The sequence below is a fragment of the Perognathus longimembris genome, chromosome 1 (genome assembly GCF_023159225.1).
Source record: "Perognathus longimembris pacificus isolate PPM17 chromosome 1, ASM2315922v1, whole genome shotgun sequence".
Classification (NCBI taxonomy): domain Eukaryota; kingdom Metazoa; phylum Chordata; class Mammalia; order Rodentia; family Heteromyidae; genus Perognathus; species Perognathus longimembris.
Genome location: NC_063161.1, coordinates 101,562,030 through 101,586,001, shown reverse-complemented (window position 1 = coordinate 101,586,001; position 23,972 = coordinate 101,562,030). Strand labels below are relative to the sequence as shown.

The 23,972-nt window shown below is 38.7% G+C and overlaps 1 protein-coding gene across 6 annotated transcripts in view; it reads left to right on the top strand.

The window, feature by feature from the left end:
* Positions 1 to 23,972, top strand: part of Glis3 (GLIS family zinc finger 3) — a 446,841-nt gene that overhangs the window by 133,729 nt on the left and 289,140 nt on the right. For 4 of the 6 annotated variants that reach the window (XM_048351965.1, XM_048349751.1, XM_048350337.1 and 1 more), the window contains 2 exons: positions 11,739 to 11,946; positions 19,377 to 20,490. In XM_048351965.1, coding sequence (XP_048207922.1) covers positions 11,816 to 11,946; positions 19,377 to 20,490 — 1,245 coding nt within the window. In that variant the 5' untranslated portion in view covers positions 11,739 to 11,815. The remainder of the gene's footprint in view (positions 1 to 11,738; positions 11,947 to 19,376; positions 20,491 to 23,972) is intronic. The other 2 variants (XM_048352520.1, XM_048353256.1) reach the window with 1 other exon arrangement.

The following is a 23,972-nucleotide window of genomic DNA, read 5'->3' as shown; positions in this document are numbered from 1 at the left end:
GAACTCAGATCCTCACTCTTCCTAGACAGGCACTCTACCCTCAGTTCTTAGGTGCTTTAGTTATTTTTAGAGATAAGTTCTCAAGATTTTGCCTAGAATCTCCTATGGTCTTCCTATCCATACCTCTCTCATATCTGGGGTTATAAGAGCACACATCTATTTTGCTTGATAAGATAGACTCTCTCTAACTTTTTGCATAGGCTACCTTCCAAACTTTCTCCAGACTTCTTCATTTTGAGTACAGAGGCAGAGATTATAGATGTGAGCTCTTGTTTCCAGCTCCAAAAGTCCTATTTTACCCATTTGTTTAGGAAATATTTGTTGAATAGAGAGATCCAAATCATTATTTCAGCTCTTGAAGGGTTTCACTAATGGAAGCTTTGCCATTAATCTTTACCAAACAATCTTTGTTTTTGATGGGCTTGGGGGAAAGTATCAAGAAACACCACCTTGATTTATGAAAGAAAGATTTAGAATTTGGTACTTGTGTTTTTTTAATTATATTTTCATTTTTTTTCTCATAGTTTACAAAGGGGTTCCCATTCAACAAATTTGATACTTCTTAAAGGCACGGTGACAATATTCGTGTTTTCCTACTGTGTGTTTTTGTTTCCTAATTCCGTAAGGTGGGTTCCATTTGCTTTATATAGTATGTTCATCTGCCCAACCCTCAGCCTGAGATCATGGCAGTGTCTTTCTAGTTGGATTTCTGCCTTTGATATTTACTCATGGTAGTTATACTGTTCTTTTCATAGTCCCCCACTGTCGTCTCATATCATCTCAAACCATCAGTAATTTAGATTAAAAAGTCATACCAACAATTGTGTCCAACAATTGTATTAATGTAGAGTGACTGAAGTTCTTTTGTATACTTGGCAGTGAAGGTTCTGTGAAATCTGATAACTCTTTAGTCCCAATATGAATGCTTAAAGCTTATAGGAAGCTTCCTGTGTACTCCACACTATTCTAAGGATGTCACATTCATTGACTATGTACTCTTATGAAGGTGGGAACAGTTAAGAGGTGTTTTCCAGATGAACAGAGGCAAAAAGTTTAAAGAAGTTACCCCAGGTCCCATCACTGGGAAGTGATACCATTCTGGCTCTAGGACCTTCCGTTTTAGTAATTCGCCCATGTTTCCTCCATTTTTGCATATTTCCTATCTTTTCCCATCTGGGCTGCTCTTTCTAATATCCCACCCTCTTTACATCCTTCCCCTCCAGCCTTTAAAAATCTCAGCTGAAGTCCCATCTTTCCCATTAAATGCCTTGACTTTTACAGATCTTTTCTTTGTGTGAGCTCTTTGTGTACTCAACACAAGATAACTCAGTGTAAGATTGGGTGTTCCCCAAGTGTTATTGTATTAGTTCAATCTCCCTTTGATTATTTGAAAGCTCTTGGATGGTGGAGGGCATCTTCAAGGGCCTAAGATTCCATTAAGATATCAGAGCAGCAAGTGTACACTTAGGAATAACCATCTGGTCATAGTCTTTCCCATGAAAGTATGCGTCCTTTCCTTTTTGCTGTGCATATGGAAATCCTCATTTTTAAAGTGTAATAATTCTACCTTTGTATAGTTCCACAGATGATTCCACTAGGAACACATTGACTTAAGCCCAATAAATTAGATTGTAAGCAAGAACGTACTCATCTGCGTACATACCCTCCCTGGAGTCTAAACAGACCAGAGCTTCTGGCCAGTGAGCATAAATTAATACATTGTTTTGGAATCCATATTGCAGCTTTTCAGAGTAACAGTTTGCTTATTTAACAAACACCTCTGCTCCCTTCCCATGGGACTATGAGAAATTTTGTCTAGGGAGAAACAGTCAAATGTGCTTGCATTTCCTCTGGATTTCTGGCCTCATTGTGCATGAACTTTATTTAACACTATTGCTATACTGTGAGTCTCTGTGGATCAGAGGAGCTTTGAGTTAACTTGGCAAATCATTATGAGAGAACTGAGGGGTCAGCGTAAGCACTCTGTACTAATTAGTTGATAATTGATGTACAATAGCTGATGGATGAGACTTTAGAGTAGAATCCTGGGAATACTGTTTCATTTATCTTTCTATTTTTATGAGATGGCTTGGTGATGTGTATTCTTAATAACATCTTGCCATGAGTGCCCTGTAGTAGAGGGCAAAATCTAGGCTTCATGTACAGGAGTGCAGGCACCACGGGGCCCAGAAAAATTGTAATGTCTCATAGTATAAGTCTGATTTCGTTTAATGCAAGAAGGCAACGAAATGAGTGAGGGTGGTGATTCTATACTTTGTGGACAAAATTCTTAAAGGCTGACTATGGTGGGAAGAAAGTTGGTGTGAAAGTTACATTCTTGTGGTAAATAAGAAATTTAAGCAGGACTTGTAAGGGCAAAGTGATCATGATTCATGGAGTCTCCCAGGGTTTGGATTTGACCTATTTATTTGGTCATTTGGGAAAGAAGTCACAAAATAGACTTGATGAAGTACTCCTTATCTGGTTAAACTTCATCTCCTAAGACTTCATAAACAAATTCTAAAATCTAGGTCTTGCTTTGACAAACCATCCCAATATTTTCTTATTTTGTCCTTTTCCTGGGGCCTTTTGCATTGTCTGCCTCCTGGCATATATGCTCCTCTAGTTTTTTTCTCAATCTCCCAGGTTAACTCTGTTTCACCATAACCTGCAACCCAAGTGGAACACATGATAGCTTGTTTTGTGTGTGCCAATCCAGGGGCTTGAAGACAGGGCCTGAGCACTGTCCCTAAGCTTCTTCTTCTTTTGTTTTTTTTGGGGGGGGGGTAAAGGCTAGTAGTGTTCTACCAGGTAGCCACAGCTCTACTTATAAAATTATCTGGGTAGTTTTCTAGAGATAAGAGCCTCATGGCCTTTCCTTCACAGGCTGGCTTTGAGCGGTAGTCCTAATATTTTAGCCTCCTTAGTAGCTAAGATTATAGGCATGAGCCACCAGCACTGGGCTCATGTTCCAGAACTTAAAACCCAAAGCTCTTGATGTTGTCATGCTTGTGAGCAGTTATACTCAAAGCACTTATTGGGTTTGAGATGGAATCAAGGAATTTAGCTTTCTTTTTTCAGGAACCAAACCCAGAGTCATGGACATGCGAGGCAAGATCTCTACCACTGAGCTACATCCCAAGTCTTTAAATCTGCATTCTTGGAAAGCGTCCCTTGCTGATGCTAATTATACAACCAGGTTTGGAGCCACTGGGTTAATGTAGAATGCCCACCTTAAAAATCCAGTATTACAACAAAATACTCAAGATAATCAACTTATATGGGGAGAAAATTTTTTTTGGCTGAGTATTTCGGGCACTGGCCAGAGCCCCCATTGCTTTAGAACTTATGGTGAGACAGTATATCCTGGCAGAAAGTGGGGAATAGAGCAAAGCCATTTGAAAATGAAAAAGAAAGAGGAAATGAGTCCCACAATCCTCTTGGAGGATACATGGCCCATGATGTAAAACCTTCCATTAAGTTCTGCCTTTAATTTTTTTATATCACCTGTCAATATCATGAGATTGGGGACCAAGCCTCAAACACATAGACCTTTGGGATTCAATCCATATCTAAATTAGCTCAGGTCTTTGGGAATAACTAACAGAAGTCTTTCAGCTCTGTTTCTTCTTTCTCGTGATCAGAACCAACTTCTACAGACACTTATGACTCTTGCTTGTTCTCTAGGATAAACTGTGTTCACTGGATACCACAATTCTGTTTCCATGTCTGTACCTGATTTCCTTCTCATTTGTGTGTTTTTTATTCTCTCCTGCTTTAACTCACTACTTTTAAAAGGGAGGTTTTCCAATGTCAGGCTTGATAGAGTCCATGCATGAGGGCTTTCTCAAGCCAATCTATTTTGTATATTATTTGCTTCTATGGGAGATTTATGATATGCATTTGTATTTTGTAAATAGTTCTAAGTAGATCTGTAGTATAAAAAGATGCACGGAACTTTCTTGTATTAGGGTTTTCCAAAGTTATTTCACCATAGAAATCATCATGAATTTCTATTATTTGTCGTTTAAACACATCTGTGGTATCTTGAAGAACATTGAGAAATGTTTCTGTAGTTAATATTCTTCTTTAGCAAGCAATCTATTTACATGATGATTTCCTTCTTATCTGAACTCTTGTATCTATGGTTTAACTTCATGCTCAGTCCTACACTATCCAATAACAGTATCTGATTGCACCTAGGTGAGTCTATCGTAAGTCTGTGAGTTTGTCTTATGTCTTTATAGCATAAGTTCCGTGGAGTCACGTTACATTCAACATTCTTTATCTCCCATAGGTTGTATGTAGTTTTGAGTATTTGTGACTCTATCCAAATTGAAAGGCTCTGTTCTTAAACATGGGATCAATGAGTTCACTTGTCCTTTATGTTCTTAGCCATTCCCTAGGCCTTACTGTGTTTTGTAGTAATCTATTCCATATCTACAGATATTCATTACATGGTCACTACTATATTTCAGCTGTGAAGCATTGCAGGCTTGACAAAACATTACATAAGAAGCCTAGTATGCTTGGTATGAAGGAATTTATTATTTTTAGTTTGAGAGAAGAGTGTGAGCGGAAGCTGGAAGAGGCTGATGACTTTGTTCCAGCAGCCTCTTTGACCTGGTTTTGCTGGGCTTGGCAGCAGAAGCTTGCCTGTCCCACTCTATGGTAAAAATCATATACTTTGCAAAGTTTTTTTCATCCTTATGCTTACCCCATTTGAGAAAAGAAATAGGGCTTACATTTGAGAAATTCTTTGTCCAAGATAGGTGTCTTATTATTGATGAGCCAGGTGTAAAGAATGGATTTGTGCTATGAAGTCAGTTTTATTGCGATATTTAGAGCTTTTATTCCTCATCATGACAGGTATATTCTGGTGATTTCTCTTGAGAATAGAAGCAATGTGTGCCTAACTCACATTGCTTTTGGAATCTGAAAACTATGTTTATGCTTGTATGAGCTTCTTAGAAGCCTCTGTGGACGAAGGATAGACATGTGAATGTTTGAGTTGACTTAAAGGAGGGACAGTAGAAAGAGTTAGCAATGTCAGATTTTTCTTTATATACTCCCATATCATTTGATTTGTAAAAACATACTTATACACAATACATACTATTTTGGATTTAAAATGTAAGTAAAGGTAATCTCTAACTAGTATATTTGAAAGTTTTTATTATTAGGCTATAGTTTTTCTATGATAGAGAATGAGTTGGAAGGAAATAGGTTTATATAAGAGCTCAGTGTGATGGGCCTGGGTAACTAACTAGAAGTATAGAAGTAACTTACTCACCCATTTCTATGACTTTGCCAGGCCAAACCTGGTAAGGACATAAGTTCCTCTGTGGGTAAGCACAATTCCCAAGCGGAAAATAACAATGTTTGCCTGAGATTACTCATTCCCACTTACTGTTTCTCCTTTATCAGGGGAAGGTTGGGTATATACTGAGACATATTTTCATTCCTGAGGAAAAGATATTCCCATCATTTTGTGCATACCGATTAGAAGGCCATGTTTCCCATTATGCCTTACTTTACATTAATCAATGATAGTCCTGTCACATGATGGTAGATAACTTAATAGTAATAATAGAAAAATGATGACTCAGCAGGCACAGTGTGAATAAGAGTCTCATGGATTTTCTTGCTTTGGATGGCTTTGAACCACGATCCTCAGATCTCAGCCTCCTGAATAGCTAGGATTACAGGCAGGAGACACCAGCACCCAGCAAGCTTGCCAGCTCTTAAAGAAACCTTGGTTGAGTGAAGAAGCTGAGATATAAAACTAGCCTGATAAATGGCCAAAGTTGTATCTGTAAACTAACTATAAAGGCCAGTCAAATTTTCCCATGTAAAATTGAGAGATATTTTCTGATTGCACTTGAGGTTTTTTTTTTAAGGGAGCATAAGAGTTCTATTTTATAGTAGGCACTTGTTTGGATTTATTACAGAAACCCTTGCCAGGTAGGTAGATGTTGTAAGTGCTAAGATCTAGAAATAGAGGAAAATATTGAGCCTCATGTTGCAAAACCTTTATTTGTCAATGACCCACATTGGCTTTGAACTCTACCTCAGTTTTGAATTTACCAGGAAACATAGGCCAGGGCTGAAAAAAATTGTTTGGATTTTTTTTCTTGTCAAATTTTGATTTTTTTTTTTAGTGCTGGGCAAGTTTTAAAATTTTAATTCTTTTCTATTGTAGTATGGCTTTGTAATAAATGCTCTTGAGGTAGCTGGCACCTTAGTCTGAGATTATTAGCAGTCTTAAAAAACATTCATCTGACAGAGGGAAAAATGGAGGCAAGGAAAAAAGCTAGAATTGGATGGGTAGGGTGTGTGTGTGTGTGTGTGTGTGTGTGTGTGTGTGTGTGTGTGTGTGTGTGTGTTAAGATCTTGGGTGGAGAGGCAGCAGCCCTCAGTTTTGGGCACTCAGGAATAAAAGAGATGCTAGAAATAATATTTTATAAAGTAACAGAGATAGTCCTTTAATAATAGTTAGCCAACACTTACTGTGTGTCATTCCTAAAATATATCACATACATTTAGATCTTTGATTCTTTTTTTTGACCAGTCCTGGGCCTTAAAAACTCAGGGCCTGAGTACTACTGTCTCTGGCTTCTAGTTCGCTCAAGGCTACTCTGCCACTTGAGCCATAGGACCACTTCTGGCCATTTTCTACAAATGTGGTTCTAGGGAATCAAACCCACAGCTTCATGTATACAAGGCAAGCACTCTTGCCACTAGGCCATATTCCCAGCCTAGATCTTTTTATTCTTGAAACAAGTAACATCTTAAAAATCTGGGCACCGAGGAGCCCAAAGCCAGTAAGTGGTGGAGTTTAGATGCAAACTCATCGGGTTTTCACTACCATGCTAAAGACTTCAAACCCTCCACCACTTTGCTTCCTCCAGTTTTACCAGTTTTCCATGTGTCTTTAGTGCCCCGGTATCCAATCATATACCAGCCCATTCTTGAAGACTAATTTCATCTTGACTCAAAAACATCTGCAGAGCCAGGTGCTGTTCTTGTCTATAGTCCTAGGTACTTTGGAGGGTGAGATCTGAGGTTCAAAGTTGAGAACATGGGGAAACAAATCTGAGAGGCTCTTCTCTCTAATTGACAGCAAAAACCTGGAAGAGGAGGTCTGGCTGAAGTGGTAGAGCATTAGACATAGTGAAAAGACTGAACAAGTACTGGATGCCCTGAGTTTAAGCCTCAGTACACATACATACACGCATTTTTTTTAAACTGCATGTTTGATCCTGGATTAGAAGATAATTACTCTACATTTATTGTTGATAAGATTTGAATATTGCCCACTAGTACTAGGTCATTGCTAAATGTCTTAGAATTTAATGCTTGTGCTGTAGTTAGGCCTTTAGGGTTAAAAGGTATGAAATCTGACTTACTCTTAAGTGGTTAAAATATTATCATCATCATTATTAATAATAATAAATTAAAAGTAGTAAAGCTGAAGATTACTTTTTCACTATTCCTATAACTTTCCTGTGGACTGAAATATTTTAGTATAAAACATTGCAAAGAAGTCTTGATGCTTAGAGGTACTCCTAACACTTTTATCCTCAGAACAACCCTATGAGTTGGTTATTATTATTGTCCTCATTCACAACAGTATGGTCAAGCTTGGAGACTTCAAAGACTTTCCCCAGTGACACATAGCCTGTGAGGGTAGGAAGCAGGAATTGAACATTAATCTGTCTATCTGTCTGTCTGTCTACCTACCTACCTACTTGTCTACTGACCTACATATCTGTTTGTCTTCATATTTCAAAATGCCTTACATATGTGCTTGGCTAAACCATTTAGAAATTGTTTTTCTACAGTCATTTTCCCCTTTTGAAAGAAGCTATTTGACATGATTCATCCTAGAAGCAGGAATTGCCTCCTTCCTAATGAGGAGTTGCTTTGCTGTGGGTCTTCATGGGCAGACAATGTGGACTCTGTGGAGATTGTGTCCATCTTGCTCACCACTGTCTCCATGGCCTACCTGACTCATGGTTGGTACTTGATATGTGTCAGTGGAATGACCACTCACACTCAATAAAGCATTGGTTACTTCTGTCTTCTCTTTTCATCTAGATTTCCTTTTGTATTGTTCCCCTGTATCCATGCTGTTTCCAGAAGACCCATAGCTAGACAGACATAGTTACAAAAGAGACAACCCCATCAGTAATAACTACAACACAAGCACCTATTTGACTGCCACGCCTTTCACCTAACAAAGATGATAACTTAAATGACCACTCATTTTTTGAAATTCAACGATGTGTATCACTTGGGATCCCCATTCTCCAACTAGCACACGGTGGTTTGGGATGGATATATAGGGTAACTCCAGAATGACATCCTGTCCAGTCCTTATTTGAGCAATAAATACATATTTAAAACACATCATGTTGCCTCTAAAATTAAACGCTATTTCAAAATGAAAGCAGTGCTCCACAAGTCGGCACATTTGGTAGTCAGAAAAGTTGTGTGGTTTACTTGTAAGGAATGACAAGCCAAGGAACACTCAAACTTGGCCAATTGTAAACTTTTTTTTTTCTATCTGTGATGACACCTGGTTTTAAAAAATAAAATTGGCTCCAAGCTCAAAGGAGAAAACGAGCAGAGTTAAACGGCCTCATGTATTATCTTAATTTGGATGAAAAATGATAAAGAACTGTTTTCTTCTTATTCCAATAAAGAGAGCAGGGAAAAAACACAACAGGGACAGACACTAAATAATACTACATAATAATGATAAAACATCAACAGCAGCTGTTGTCCATAGAATACTCACTAAGTGCTAGATGATGCTGTTCATATTGATGCAAAATAACATCTTGAAGTGAGGTCAATTTCTCTTTGTTTTGCAGATGAGAAGACCCAGATTAGGGACACAAATGTTTAGGGATCACATTAGGCAATCTGATCCCAGGCAGAACTATCTTCAGTGTCCGTATTCCATCAGACTACTCTATTCTGACTAGTCTAGAGGCATGCATCATGGCTGGCATTATGAGGAAGAATTAGGGTTCCATGGTTGCATTGTAGTTCTTGCCTCCCCTTGTGAGACAAATGATAAATGTTTTCCAGAACATCCTCAGAGCTGCACACCAACATTAATGTCTTCCATTCATCTTCCATTCATTCTTAGGCTTTAAGACCCATCATGAGTGATATGTGTTCAAATTTGTCATTCCTAGGTGAGGATATTAACCAGTGGATTAGGTAGTGAAAACTGATGAGGATGTAGGAGAGGAAAGTGCTTCGGTTCATTATAGAATAAGAAAATAAGGGGAATGTAACGATCTTAGATAAAGGCTCCATTTAACCTAGTCAGTGATACTGTGGAGGAGCATCAAAGAATTATGTTTTTTAAAGAAACCATCTGGAATGTTTAGTGGTAATACTTGGTCATTGTTTAAAATTCACTCCAACTATCATTTGCCCACACTCATTCATTCTTAATTTTGCAAGAAAGTCTTTATACTATCCAGCAGTATACAATATATAACTACATAGCTGCAAAGGAACAGCAATGCCTCAAATCAAGGCTTTGCTTTCGAAAGCGATTGAGTCTAAAAAGTGAGAGAATGAGAGTGAGGTAAAAATAGTTCAGTTCCTGAAGTGTTTCCGGTGCTGAGACAGATGCATAATAGGTGAAATCTACCCAATTGTCAGTAGGAAAGGGTGGTTATAGAAGAGATGTTAATTACCTTAAGATTGAGGTAGGTAAGTAAATTGAAGGGCATTCTGGGTAGAGCAAAGAACATGAACAAGATAATTCAAATTAAAAAAATTAACAATCACATTGCTATTTATCAATTCAGAGGTATGCATTTTTTTACACTACCACATCTCTGAAATCTTGACATCATGCACAAGTTTACTTGGCAGTTTTATGTTCTTGCTGGTATATAAAATACTGGTATATCTTACAATCTTCCCATGGCATTTTAGATTTGATAAAATAGGTATTAATATGCTTTGTTATCAAGTGGATGTGTGCTGTTCCAGCTGCTGAAATGCCTTTGTTTTAGATGAAGATGGAGATGAACCTTTTTTATTAAAGAGGAAACAGGCATGAAGTGTCAGTGTTCCTTTATGAGTTTATGACATTCTGTTTGACAGAAGACTTGACATCTAATGTTGCTTTTAATAGCAATGGCTTGTAGCAGTGGAACCTGGGGGAGACAATTGAGGTGTCTTACATACTGGAGTTGGCTGAGAACCATCACATTGACTTTTTCCAAGGTCAAAAGCAAGTTTGAAATGCAGATGTGTCGGGACGGAGGCTTTATAAAGATACTTGATTTATGATGCATTACATAAAACTGTACCTACCACACTAGCTGTCAGGATGGAGCCATGATGATTATAATGTCTCATGCACAATGAAAACCGAATATCTATACTTGATCTCTCAAGGCAAAAGAAAATGGCTAACATATAATCTGCATCAGTTCTAATGTGTATATCTGAATAAAGAAAAACCGAGACATTTGGTTGGGGATAATTATTTTAGAAGGTAACCAGTATAGAAGCTATGCATCCTAAGAAAGCACACAGGTATCATGAAAATAAAACCTGGAAGTATAGATTTCTGTAATCATTAAACCCTTATGTGACCTTGGACAGGTCAATTGAACTTGTATTATAGTTTCGCAGAAGACTGGACTATAACAGGGCTCTTGACAGCTGTACTTGCTGTGACTAACAGCATGCCTGGAATGTGGCAGCATTGATGGGAACATGAAAATTTCTCCAGTGTCTTGTTTGGTTTTAAGGGATCTCAGAAGAAAAGGATCCTAACTTTATCAATGAAAAAAGATGGGCTGTTTAACGAGAAAACTTTAGGACTTAATTTGCTAAAAATTGAGATCATTTTAATTTTGACTTGTTAAAAGTCTTTCAAAAAGCATATCCATGTAAAAAGAATGTCTACAATGATTCAATGATTATTTTTTTAAATATATGAGTCATGGCACTGTTATCCTTATTTTTTCTCTTTGCTTTTCACTTTCCTATAATGACACAGATTTTTTATGGGTTTCTTTTTTTGTTTCTGACCCCCTTGGTAATGTACTACTAAGGTTCTCTACATCAGAGGATTATAACTTTCAAAATGAAAAAAAATCATTGAATGTAGTCTTTAATGAATATTTTATGGCTCTCTCATACTGGTTTGTTTTTAAACAACTACATGTCCAATGACAATGAATTGAGAGCAAAAGGAAAAAACATCAAGATTGGAAAGAGAAGCATCTAGATTTTTTAAAAGGACTTTTTAGGAAGTATGAATTTTGAGTGAAATAGGGCAATGAAATGAGTTTTTATCAGTAGTGTCAACCTTTTTTTCTGAGTAATTCAAGATTTTGTGACTATTCTGAGGGAAAAAAAAAATTGGTTTCAGATAGGTAATCCTACCAAACACCTTAAATGTTTAAGTAAAGCTCTTCTAAGATATGATGATATAAATTTCAAAATACGAGTCTCACTTCTACCATAGAAAGAGTGGAATTTGCTACCATTATGAGTGATGATTAGGGAAGGTTTCTTTAAAAGCTTTATGGCTTTGCCATTACAATTAGAGAAAGCTTTTGATATCACCAACACTAAAAATAAAAGCCAAGAACTCTCTAAAATGAGTTCTTGATGTATGTATGCACATTTGTATGTACTGATTTCTGATGTAAGGGACATAAAAGCTAACCTGATTCATTTGTTTTTAGGGGCTCTTGGCTTTGGGCCTCAGTGCAAGTCCATTGGAAAAGGCAGCTGCAACAATCTAGTGGTCACCAGCAGTCCCATGATGGTTCAGCGACTGGGACCCATTTCACCTCCAGCAAGCCAGGTCTCCACAGCATGCAACCAGATCAGTCCTAGCTTACAGAGGGCAATGAATGCAGCCAACCTGAATATACCTCCTTCAGATACCAGGTCTCGAGTTACTTTTTTACACCCCTTCCTTATGGTATAACCACACCTCACAAAGCATTTTCCCTTCTCTCCTGGAACATGAGCCCATGTGCAGGTCCACATGTGCGTGCGCGTACGCAAACACACACCCATGTACTCAAGAAACTCTTTCAATATGAGCTTTGCAGGGAAATATGCCTAAAAACTAAACATATGTCATCATCTTAATTGTGAGGAATGCCTTAATATCTACTGTTGGGTGATGTGAGTGAAATAAAAAAAACGATTTCTGGGCCTTGATGACTGAAGTCCAGTGTGTACATTTGTCATTTCTGGTGAGCAAGCCATGTTATAACTTTTAGAAAATTGAGATGTCCTATTCATAATGATCATGTTTGCTTAGGTTTCCAGTGTTTACTTTATAAAGTCGGTAGGCTGCTATCTAAGTGATTTTTGTCAATTCAGCCATCCATCTACCCACTTCCCCAAGTCTGTATTAAGTATCTACTGTTTGCATAATACAATAGGTTAGGGAGATAGTAGAGAGAATAAAGGTAGAATTCATGAATTTTAAGACTTTATGATGTGTCTGGGAAGACATATTTTCATATATGAGTTATATAACATTTCAACACAGTGTCTGATTAGTGGCAGAATAAGTAGGTACAATAAATGCCATACATCTGTCTCTGTGGGTGAGAATTAGTAGAAAAGAAAAATTCAGTCCTCAGACAAATGTATATCACAGAGTTGGTGCTGTGGCTGGGACATAGCCCAAAATATGGATATGGTACAATATTTAAGATCTGTTTCTTTTTCTAGGTTAATTATATCATCTTTTAGAAGTTAACATCTTAGATAATCCAAAGTTTCGTCCTCTTGAGGCCTCTTTCTACTATAACTATGATTGTTCAGACTCACTATTCTCTGCTTTGGGTGTATGTGGGGGTTATAAACTACTAAGATGTCTTTGGTTTTGAGACCCTGTTTTTCCTAGGTTTCTTTCTCCCAGCTCATCTTTTCCCGCTCATATTCCTCCACTCTTTTCCTAGCCTCCATTTGAGACTCAGAAATCAGAATTCCTGGATCATTTATTTATGCCAATTTTTTTCATGAGGTGGAAACTTGTTTTTCACCAGAGATGTTTTGTGATGGGAAGCTGCTGTCATTTTCCCATTGATGATTTTGCCTTGAGGGACTCCTCAGACTTGCTGTGTGCTGCATGCAAAATTAACTGTGCTCATGGGTGGGTGTCATTGAGAAGCCTTCAGCTTCCTGTCTGGCAAGTCCAGCCCATGCCTTGAAGGCAGTCATAATTAATGGAGAAACTCATGGTAGTCAGCGCACAGTCTGCTCAACCTTGTACCTTTGTAGGTCCTTTCATGGGTCGGCCAGGGAGAGGTCATTATCTCAGTGTTTTCTGGCATATTGGATTCCTTAGCATAATTTTATATCCTTAAAAGACAACCCCTTCCAGTGCACTGACAAGTGTTTCTGACTATATCTTCTGTGAACCCTTCTTGTGGGAATACATTTTTTTTTTGCAGGACGAGTTATAATAAAAATGAGTTGAGAAATGGCTTGGTGAAGGATGGAAACTTACTTTCAGCAATTTGGAAAGGTTGCCTATTATTTGTGATCTTTAAATTGGTCTGAGAGTTGCAACAGTGGAGAGGAAAAGTCCAAGGCAATAGTTAGACATTTTACAGTCTAGAGCTAAAAAGAAGATGATGAAGGAAGCAATTTAGTGTTTTGTTTACTAGGGCCCTACTGGGGGCTAGTTGGAGCCAGAGAGGGCATAAACTGTTCATCTTGAGAGATGTCAGCCATAAGAAAAGCTGTAAAACTTGTTGTTTCCCCCCTCCCTTGCTTATCTCCACAATTCTTATTTCCTGTAGAAAAATGGAGAATCTATAGAAAAGTACCAGGTAGTCTTCCTGAGTCCAGGCACCCAGAAACAACCATGGGTAGGACTTTGATGTATGACCTTCTGGTTTTATTATTCCTTCCTATTAATTGACATGATTTTGTAACTTTTTTTTCAGTTTATATACTATATAAACTCCTTTGTAATTAAAATCTTCTTTTAGTTTCAGGTAATTTCTTTCTGCCCCAAATTCCATTTAATAAAGAAAGACCATAAGCAAAAATGGAAGTTTGATCACTTTTTTATTCCTAGGCATTTAGTATTTTACCCCTAATGTTAATATCATGTAAAGATTGGTTTATGGGATTAACCTTCTATTTCATGTCTCTAGTTTTTACAATAAGTTCTTAGAAGCAAAATCTGCTAGTTTAAAGGAGTTGTACAGCTTTGATAGTTTTTTTTAATGTATTTTCAAACTCACTGTCTAAGATTGCTTTTATCTTATCAAAAATATTTTCTTACATCTTATCATACATTAGGTGTAAGTCTTCCCAATTTGAGGTGGAAAATGTTGGAATGGTGGAATTTGTATTTCCTAGTTGTCAATAATAGTTTTCATAGATTTATTGGCTCTGTTGTTTTCCCTTTTCATTTCATTTGAATCTGTTTTCCTCCAGAGATTCAAATCTTAGGAAAAGCTTTTTGTTCTGAGCTTAATTGAGTTCGTTTAACCCAATTCTGAGGATCATACCTTAATGCTGTGCATTTGCCTTGATTAACTCCTCAGCCATTTCTGACTAGTCCATCTTCATGATAAATGGAAACCATCCTTAGTTTAGAAATAGCCTAAACTGTGTACTAGAGAAGATATACATCTTTCCCCCAAATGTCAAGGCCGAGGTGCAGATGAAATAAAATACAGTGGATCATATCTAATCTAGGAAGAGTTGGTCAGTAGAAGCCATAGGATGCTATCTGTGTGGGCTTTGTATGCTTAGCTTCTCAGGTGTTTCCACCTTCATTGTGATTCTGCAGTTTATGACAACTGTAAATAGCTCTATTGGGATTATTTATAAAGACTAAGGTTTGTCTTCTTTCTATGATCTATGACAATATGAGACATATATTCTTATGAGCATTATCAGCTTGAGGAATCCCACGTGATATTAAGCTCTGCATTGAAGCAGACAGTTCAGCTTCCCATCAAACCTTTTAACAGCTTCACAAAAGTTAGCTTTTCCAGTCATCTTAAGCTTTTCTTTGCTGATGGGTTTTGAGTTTTTAATATTGCTTTCCACTTTGTTTGAGATATATCTCCTTTCCTTTGATAAATAAACCATTCACCAGAAATAATGTCCTTAGGATCAGATATACATATGGAAAGGGAGACTGCTCTCAGTATGGTGACCCAGCTCGCTGAGCTTTTTGTCACCTTTTCCCCTTGCAGTTTGGTATGTGTTGTAGCAGGGATTACAGGCAAGAAATTTTGGCAGCCTTCACACTCATTCAACATACTGTTGCAGAAAGAAGAGAAAACTCATGTTCTAGTCCTAGTATATGTGCCTTTAAACTTGTTTAACCAGTTCTTTCAGCCAAGAAAAGTGTTAGGGACCATGTATAGGATGCATTGTGAGGAAATCAACAGAGACTAGGTTCCCATTTCATTTGTACTCCCCTAAGAATTCTTTCTTCCCACCATACAGCATCCTTGTGGTGTTACCAGGAGGAGTTTCACAAAACTTCAGGTATATTTGCAATGTAAGAGAATATTAAAATGTCAAATGATACCTAGGGAAAATGTTTTGTAAGCTACAAATAATAGATATCACTATGATTATTTACTGACTTTCTTTTTAAGATACTGTCTCACTTTGTAGACTAGGTTGTTCCTGAATTCTTAATCCTTTCTCACCTTAGCCTGAGTGATAACATTACAAGTATGAGCCTGTGTCTTGCTCCTTATTCACTTTCTTAACCAATGGATTTTTTTGAGTAGTTTGTACATTTCAAACATTCTGCTAGATAGTGACTAGGGAGCCAAAACTCCCTAACTCTTCCCAAAACTCTTGAGTTAAAAGATTTTGACTTTCATGGAGGAAGATACCCTGTGTTTTACACTATATCATCTTTGAAAGGAGAACTCTTACTGAGAGGTAATACACTGGGGAGAGATTTCATGTATTAGAACTTTTGAAAGATTAAAGGTATGAGTAATTACATAGGAAGGGGACTAGCTGCTAGGCAAAGGCCATTTGTTGGCAGTTTAGTCCTTATGAGGTATTGGAGAGAGGAGAGAGAAGAGAGACAAATAGATTGTTTTCTGTTCACTAGTGGTAGACTCAAGAATCTGCTTCCTTAAAAATGCAGTGACAACAGGGGATAACCATGGGGAAGAAAAACACAAGAAAAAAAATAATTTCACATAGTTCATTAAATATAACAACAACAATGGAAAACCACTTCTTTCCCTATCTTGGAATTCATTTCACTTAGCATCATCTTATATGATCATATGTACATAGGTATCTTTACAACTGATATGGCCGGAGAGTTAAGCAATATGCCTTTACTGGGTTATACTTAGATTTAAATTAAGACAGAGCTATACATAACTTGAGAGGAATGAGAATCACATCCCAATAATGTGGTGTAATAAGCATGTCTCATTGTAGGTTGCCCTCAATCCAAATAATGTAATTTTACAAGCTTACATATATACAGGTGGATAACCTTGTCCGTTAGCCATTGCTTAAAAGTATGAGATGTTCTAAAATGATGCTGACAGATACAAAAATGGGAATTGGGCATCCATGTGGCATGGAGGTCTCTCTCTCTCTCTCTCTCTCTCTCTCTCTCTCTCTCTCTCTCTCTCTCTCTCTCTCTCTCATAAAGCTCTAGTCCTTGATATTCTATAAGCTTTCTTGACCTTGGGGTATACAGCAAACTTGGCGGTCTCTGCATCCCATTTGACAAAACTACTGATTTAGCTTGGGTCTGAAAGTAATTCCTGCCTCTCACTGGGAAAGGGACAAAAAGGTCCTTGACATCCAATCATCAGGAGCCTTCTGCTGAGCTCCGCAGAAGAGTCCATGCTGTAAGGGCGCTAGGAACATAATTGAGAAGTCTATGGGGAATTAAAAAAAAAAACCAAAACCAGATGGTTCAGAAACATATCTGGGGCTTTCAGAAAGACTCAGCCCAAATGTAGGCCAAGGAAAAAAAATCTGTGTCAAGGGCAACTGGACATAAATCCCTGCTGTGTTTGTCATTCATAAACATTACTGCTCCCAGTGGTAACTTCACGTCAATCAGAGTCTATCACCTTTCTACTGTGCATTTCAGAGCAGAGGTGTTCTTGTTTATATCTCATGCTTGAGTGAGTGAGGTTTGGGCTTCCATTTTGTGAAATGGGAGATGTGGAGGGGGGAGATGAAAATGCTTATCTTTTCTATGAGCTCCTGTGCAAACAGTTTAATGTTGAGCAGCTGGAGATAGCAAATGTGTTAATTTTGGAGAGATGCACATTTTTGTATGATATTTGTTGTCATTAGTTTCTGTATAAAAAAAATCTCTGTAGGAAACCAGCACAGGCACATTCAAATAATCCAGATTTTACTGCTATATACTTTGTCTAGGTCAGATACCACACTGCCTATGATATATATCTCTATGTCTAGCCTATTTGTGACAAATGTTCTGTCTAAGGGAGATCGCTTTTCTCTTCCTTTCATTTTTAAGGCAACAATATCATAATAATATAAAATGACTTCTCCAGGGGCCAGAATTACATTATAAGCCATTTTGATATACAGACAATATATTGTGGCATATGATGGCATGTTTTCTGGAAGGTTAGAACAGAAAAGGAAACCTGTAAAAGTGAACTACTATAAGCCAATTATTTACTCTCAGCCCCAAAAGTGCTCTGATATAAGGACAAGAACTCATGGAAATCTCAAGACCCTCAAATGTGATTAAAGTGTACATGCCCCCAAGGTGTAATTCCAAATAGGAGATTTCACTTTCTTACTTCCTTATATATTATGGCTGTATTTTATATTAAATATTATACTATGTATTTTATATTAAATGCTATATTGTGTATTTTATATTAAGTACTATATAAAATTGGCAATAGAGCTAGAGTCCCTTGTGTTATAAGTATGTGCTCTACCACTGAGCTACATTTTCACTCCATATATTTTTAATATAATTTTATTGTCAAGGTGATGTACAGAGGGGTTACAGTTACATACATAACACAGTGAGTACATTTCTTGTCATACTTGTTATCATCTCCCTCATTTTTTTCCTTCCTTTCCTCCCCGCAGTCCCTCCCCACCTGAGTAGTATAGTTAATTTCCAACATATTGTCTTGGAGTATCCCTATTGCATTGGTTCTCCCTTTACCCTTTGTCTTACCATTTTGATGTTCTCCTTCCCTTTCCTAACTCAGAAAAATGTACATACAATACCCAGGGTGCCAAAATCAAATACAGTGACAACAAGGGCTAAACCATAGGGAAGAAAAACTGTACAGTTCACATAGTACATTAAAAATAACACCAACAATGTAAAAACCACTTGTTTCCATATGTTGGAATTTATTTCGGTTAGCATCATCTTATATGATCACACATATATAGTCATTGAGCTATTGTGATCCTCTGCTAGGACTATCCTAGACATATCCTGGACATATACTAATTGCTACCAATGAGGGAAAGCATTAGAGTATGTTTCTTCGGGTCTAGCTCATTTCACTTAGTGTGATTCTCCCTCCCATATATTTTATATATAGTTTTCATTTACTAAGTCCCTTGGACAGCCCTTTGACTTTAAAGGTTTTGCTTTTTTTCTTTTTTCAATCTAGCTGATTTTTTTTTTTTTTTTTTTTTTTTTGGCCAGTCCTGGGCCTTGGACTCAGGGCCTGAGCACTGTCCCTGGCTTCTTCCCGCTCAAGGCTAGCACTCTGCCACTCGAGCCACAGTGCCGCTTCTGGCCGTTTTCTGTATATGTGGTGCTGGGGAATCGAATCTAGGGCCTCGTGTATCCGAGGCAGGCACCCTTGCCACTAGGCTATATCCCCAGCCCTAGCTGATTTTTTTTAACCTCCTTTAAATAGGTTGTATTTGACTCTTGGCTTGGGACTCCTTGGGCTTGTATGTTCTGCAAAGCCCGTCACATTATGTGACACACAGTAGGTGTCTTAACAGCTACTAGCTTAGTTGGTTTGCCTTCACAAGCATGAACAATTTCCCTCAGATCTTTATGATTTCCCTCTTATATTAAAAAAGAGATATTCAAGAATAAAGCAAGAACTGTTTATTTAATCATTGAAAGTACTAAGATTATGTACAACAATAGACCTTTTGTTTGGTTATTTCTGTAAGCATTTTAGTTTATTGTTCTTCCTAAAATATTATTTACCTGTAACTAAAAGCCTTGGATTTTATTATGGGTTGAGTGGAGATTTTAATTAGGGCAAATACACTTAAATGATTGCCAGTGTAATGTTCTTTTAGCGCCTAAGTAATTCATATCTTGCTAATTTTTTTCTCTTCCCTTTTGGCTGCCATTCCAGGTCTCTTATTTCACGGGACTCTGTGGCTTCCACAACTTTGAGTCTGACAGAGAGTCATTCGGCCTTAAGTGTGAAACAAGAGTGGTCACAGGGCTACAGAACTCTCCCTTCTCTGGCCTCCAACCACGGCTCTCAGAATGGTATTGATCTAGGGGATCTCTTTAGCCTTCCTCCTGGGACATCCATGTCTAGCAACAGCACCTCGAACTCATTGCCATCCTACCTTTTTGGCATGGAAAACAGCCACTCTCCTTACCCTAGTCCCCGACACTCATCCACGAGATCGCACTCAGCCCGCTCCAAGAAGAGGGCGCTGTCCTTGTCCCCGCTGTCCGATGGCATTGGCATCGACTTCAATACCATCATCCGCACATCGCCCACGTCCTTGGTCGCCTACATCAACGGATCAAGGGCCTCCCCGGCCAACATGTCCCCACAGCCTGAGGTCTATGGGCATTTCCTAGGGGTACGTGGCAGCTGCATTCCCCAGCCATGCCCAGTGCCCAGTGGACAGAAGGGTGTGCTGGTGGCCAGCGGTGGGCTGGCATTGCCGGCATATGGTGAAAACGGGGCGCAAGAGTACGAGCGCATGCAGCAGCTGGAGCATGGTGGCCTGCAGCCGGGGCAGGTCACCAACATGGTGGTGCAGCATGGCCTGCCAGGTCCAGAAGGCCAGCCAGCTGGCATGCTCAAGACAGAGCGCCTAGAGGAGTTCCCAGGTTCCCTAGACCTGCCCTCTGCCCCCTCTCTTCCTCATCTGCCACCACCCCAAGGCCCTCCGCCCCCTTACCACGCCCACCCACACCTTCACCACCAGGAGCTTCTGACCCATACTCAGACGCTAGCCCTACCCCAGGCCACCATGGATGAGGATGGAGAGATGGAGGACCTAGGAGGCAAACACTGCTGTCGCTGGATAGACTGCAGTGCCCTGTATGACCAGCAGGAGGAGCTGGTACGGCACATCGAGAAGATCCATATAGACCAGCGCAAGGGGGAAGACTTCACCTGCTTCTGGGCTGGCTGCCCTAGAAGGTACAAGCCCTTCAATGCCCGCTACAAACTGCTCATCCACATGAGGGTTCACTCCGGGGAGAAGCCCAACAAGTGTACGGTGAGTTTCTGAAAGCTCAGAGGCCATCTTTCCAAGTCGTTTTTATGTGCCTGTCTTTCCAAATTTTCCTTGCAGGTTAGGAGACAGTTTCTGTTTTTGTGGTGTTGGGATGTGTGATGGTCCACAAGATTGGATGCCTCTTCAGCCTGGGGTATGGGGAAGATGTCTTTGGTGATTGGTTGGCAACTGTTTTATCTCCCTATCTAGGTTCTTCTCAGCAAAGGTACATGACCCACTATCTTAGGGAGAGTCAGTCTACCACCAGGCCCAAAGTTGTGGGCAGTGCCTTTGGGCCCAGACTTAAAGGTTGCATATTGCAAAAGTGGAAGAACATGAACTTGGAGACAGCATTGGTCGCTTTTTTAGTGATTTTTCTTTCCTTCCAATAACTAAATGAAAATAGGATTGGGTGGTTATGATATTTAAGAAGCAAAGAAGCTCACCACTTGGTAACTTGGTTAGCAAAAATGTTGTTGTATATATGTTGTATATATGTATATATATGCCTGTGCAGTGTACCTTGTACCTTGCAAGATTAACACTTTACAGCCAGCATAGAAAAAAATTAAAACCCTCCAGAGGTACACAGAAGCAGAAACTCCTAGGATCCCCACTAATTTTAAGAAGGGAGGATTTTGTGCACAGTGTAAGGAGTTGAGAGGGAATGTACCTTTTCTTTTGAATGGGCTTGATATCTTTTTTTCCCTGTTTCCCCTCTCCTGTTCATCCCGGAACTCTGCTTCTTGGCAAAATGTACTATTTCTGAGTAATAGGATTCTTAAATGATTCCACAATGATTTCACACCTCACAGAAACCTTCAGGGTTTATAAGAAGGACATCACTTTTGGGACCACATGGGTAGCTTTGCATAATCTCAGATGGTTCATTTAACTGTTGAAATGGGAGAACATGTGTTTTGTATTAGTTTAGATGGACAGGGATATTTCTTTAGAGTTAAAAGAAAATCAGAGAATTCTATATACTCCCTGGATATCAAATATGCTGGAGGTCAATAAATATGTGAAGTATTATGAATCAATTTGAAAAGAAACTTATTTGGACTGTGGTCTCCCAACCAGAGGCCTTTCCATCTCTTTAGGATATCATGTTAGGAAGTATCTGGACTATGTTTATGTTTGATTGTAGATTGTCTGAGCAGTCTGGTTCATGAAAAAGCAAACCAGACAGGTGATAGCTGTAATGGTAAATATGAGAAGCACCTTTTTCACAGTCCAGTAGGTATTTTTTGAAAGAGTTCTCAGAATTTCCAGTGGAATGAAATTTCATTTCTTGTCATTACATTATGCCCCATGTTGTGTTTTTTTTCTTAAGGAAAACCTGAAGCTGATACATTGTGAGATGCCAGGTTTTATGAGTGAAAAGAATAATTACATTCCAGGAGGCAAAACTTCACTCTGTCAGTGGGGTTCTGCAATATAAATGCCAGAAAGAGGCAAGCATTTGAAGGCAATCCCATTTACTCTGTTTGGAACACACCAGCCTATTGCAAGCAGGGAAGACATTCAGTCTCTGAAGGAAAACAGTCCAACCTTTCAGTTCTGACTAATCCTGGCTGAAAATAGTTTACTGGATTTGGCTTTATTGAAATAAACATAAAGACTTGAATTATCCCCCAAAATATTTTTTGTATTGCAAAATTAATTTTTGTGCAATCAGAGTTCCCCCATTTTCCCACTGCTATAAGACTTTTTATAGAACTTTATGAAGTTGACTTTTTCTGAAGTGCATGATGAATATTAAAAATAGAAATAACTGAGTGGAAAAAAAACAGAATGGTGAACATTTGCAGGCTTCCGGATAGCCTTTCATTGTGCTATTCAGGAGGAATACTGGAGGTGAATTTTTGTTTTCCTAATCTGCTCACTCCTCCTTTATGGATGGAATCTTTGCAAAATTGATATTAATATTCTATTAGCATTTCAAATCTAGAATCACAGATTATTTACTTACATGTTGTGATACAAATACATTTATACAAAGCCATGTTACTTAGGGGCAGACCAACCCTGGTTCGTCTTGCAAATGTGTGTGTGTGTGTGTGTGTGTGTGTGTGTGTGTGTGTATACATATACATATGAGGAAGACATCCATTTTCATATAAACAATATATCATAAACCTTAAGTCTTCCAAAGTCTATGGTGTTGCTGTATGTCATGTGCTTGATTTATATGGTTATGGCCCTCTGGTGGTAATTTATTTTGCTGGGAAAGTTTAGTATCCCCCTCAAATTGTGGTCCTTGGTAGAAGGCATGATGTTTAAGGTGGATGCATACCTGGGGGTGGGGGGAAATATTTTTCTGTCTTTTGCAAAATGAATATTGATATCCTTAGAATTCAGACACAAAGAACTTTTTAACACTGAAATGTTTCACTGTTTTAAAATGTGAAGGTAGTTGAGTCAAATCTAAACAATGATGCCAGAGAAAATGACCACTTCTTAAAGGGCTAAGATCCATTTACTTGATAAGACTCGGTCCATTTTTGTTTTACATGTTCAACTGCCTTTATTTCTTTTTTTTTTCTGAATGTGGTAGAGTTAGTCATCATTTTCACTCACTGGGTTTATTGACCCAAGAAATCGAGGATGACCCCTTTGTTTGGTGACCATGACTACAGGCAGCACAAAGAGCTTCTGAAAGTTCTGGTAAAGGAGGGTGTGTCAGAGGGCTGGAGCCTGCTTACAGTAAGAGCTTGACTCTGATGTCCTCTCTCCATGTTAAATTCCCTTTCCTGGATGGGACTTGCATTTGCACAACCTCTGGCCATGACTCCCTGACCTTAACTGGAACTCTGGGATTCTGATCCTGCACGATTCAATCTAGGTGGCACATCCAGGATTGTGAATTTATTGTTGCCTATTACTGGAAGTACATGATTTTTTTCCTTACCTTTTCCTCCCATAACAACCCCTCATTCTTACTGCCTGACTTGCTGGTATTCTCAGCCTGTGGTGATGGCTTTGACAAGTGAAGACTGGGTGTAGAATGGGCAGATTGGCCTCAGCTAAATCAGAATCTGAGATATGGCAGTAGTTTAATTAAGAATACCCAGGGCTGGGAGTATGGCCTAGTGGCAAGAGTGCTTGCCTCCTACACATGAAGCTCTCAGTTCGATTCCCCAGCACCACATATATGGAAAACGGCCAGAGGGGGCGCTGTGGCTCAGGTGGCAGAGTGCTAGCCTTGAGCGGGAAGAAGCCAGGGATGGTGCTCAGGCCCTGAGTCCAAGGCCCAGGACTGGCAAGAAAAAAAAAAAAAGAATACCCAAGTTATTCATGACTATTCATTAAAGCAATTGTGGTTGCCAGTTATTCTATTTGGAACTTTCTGAGCATAGACTAATAAGTCCAACTGTGGTAAATGGTAGGATTTGCAAAGCCATCAGCGTTCTCAGGTGTATCTATGTGGAAGTTGGTTATGTTTTTCTAACAGGGAAAGAGTTCAGACACTCAAGTTTGAA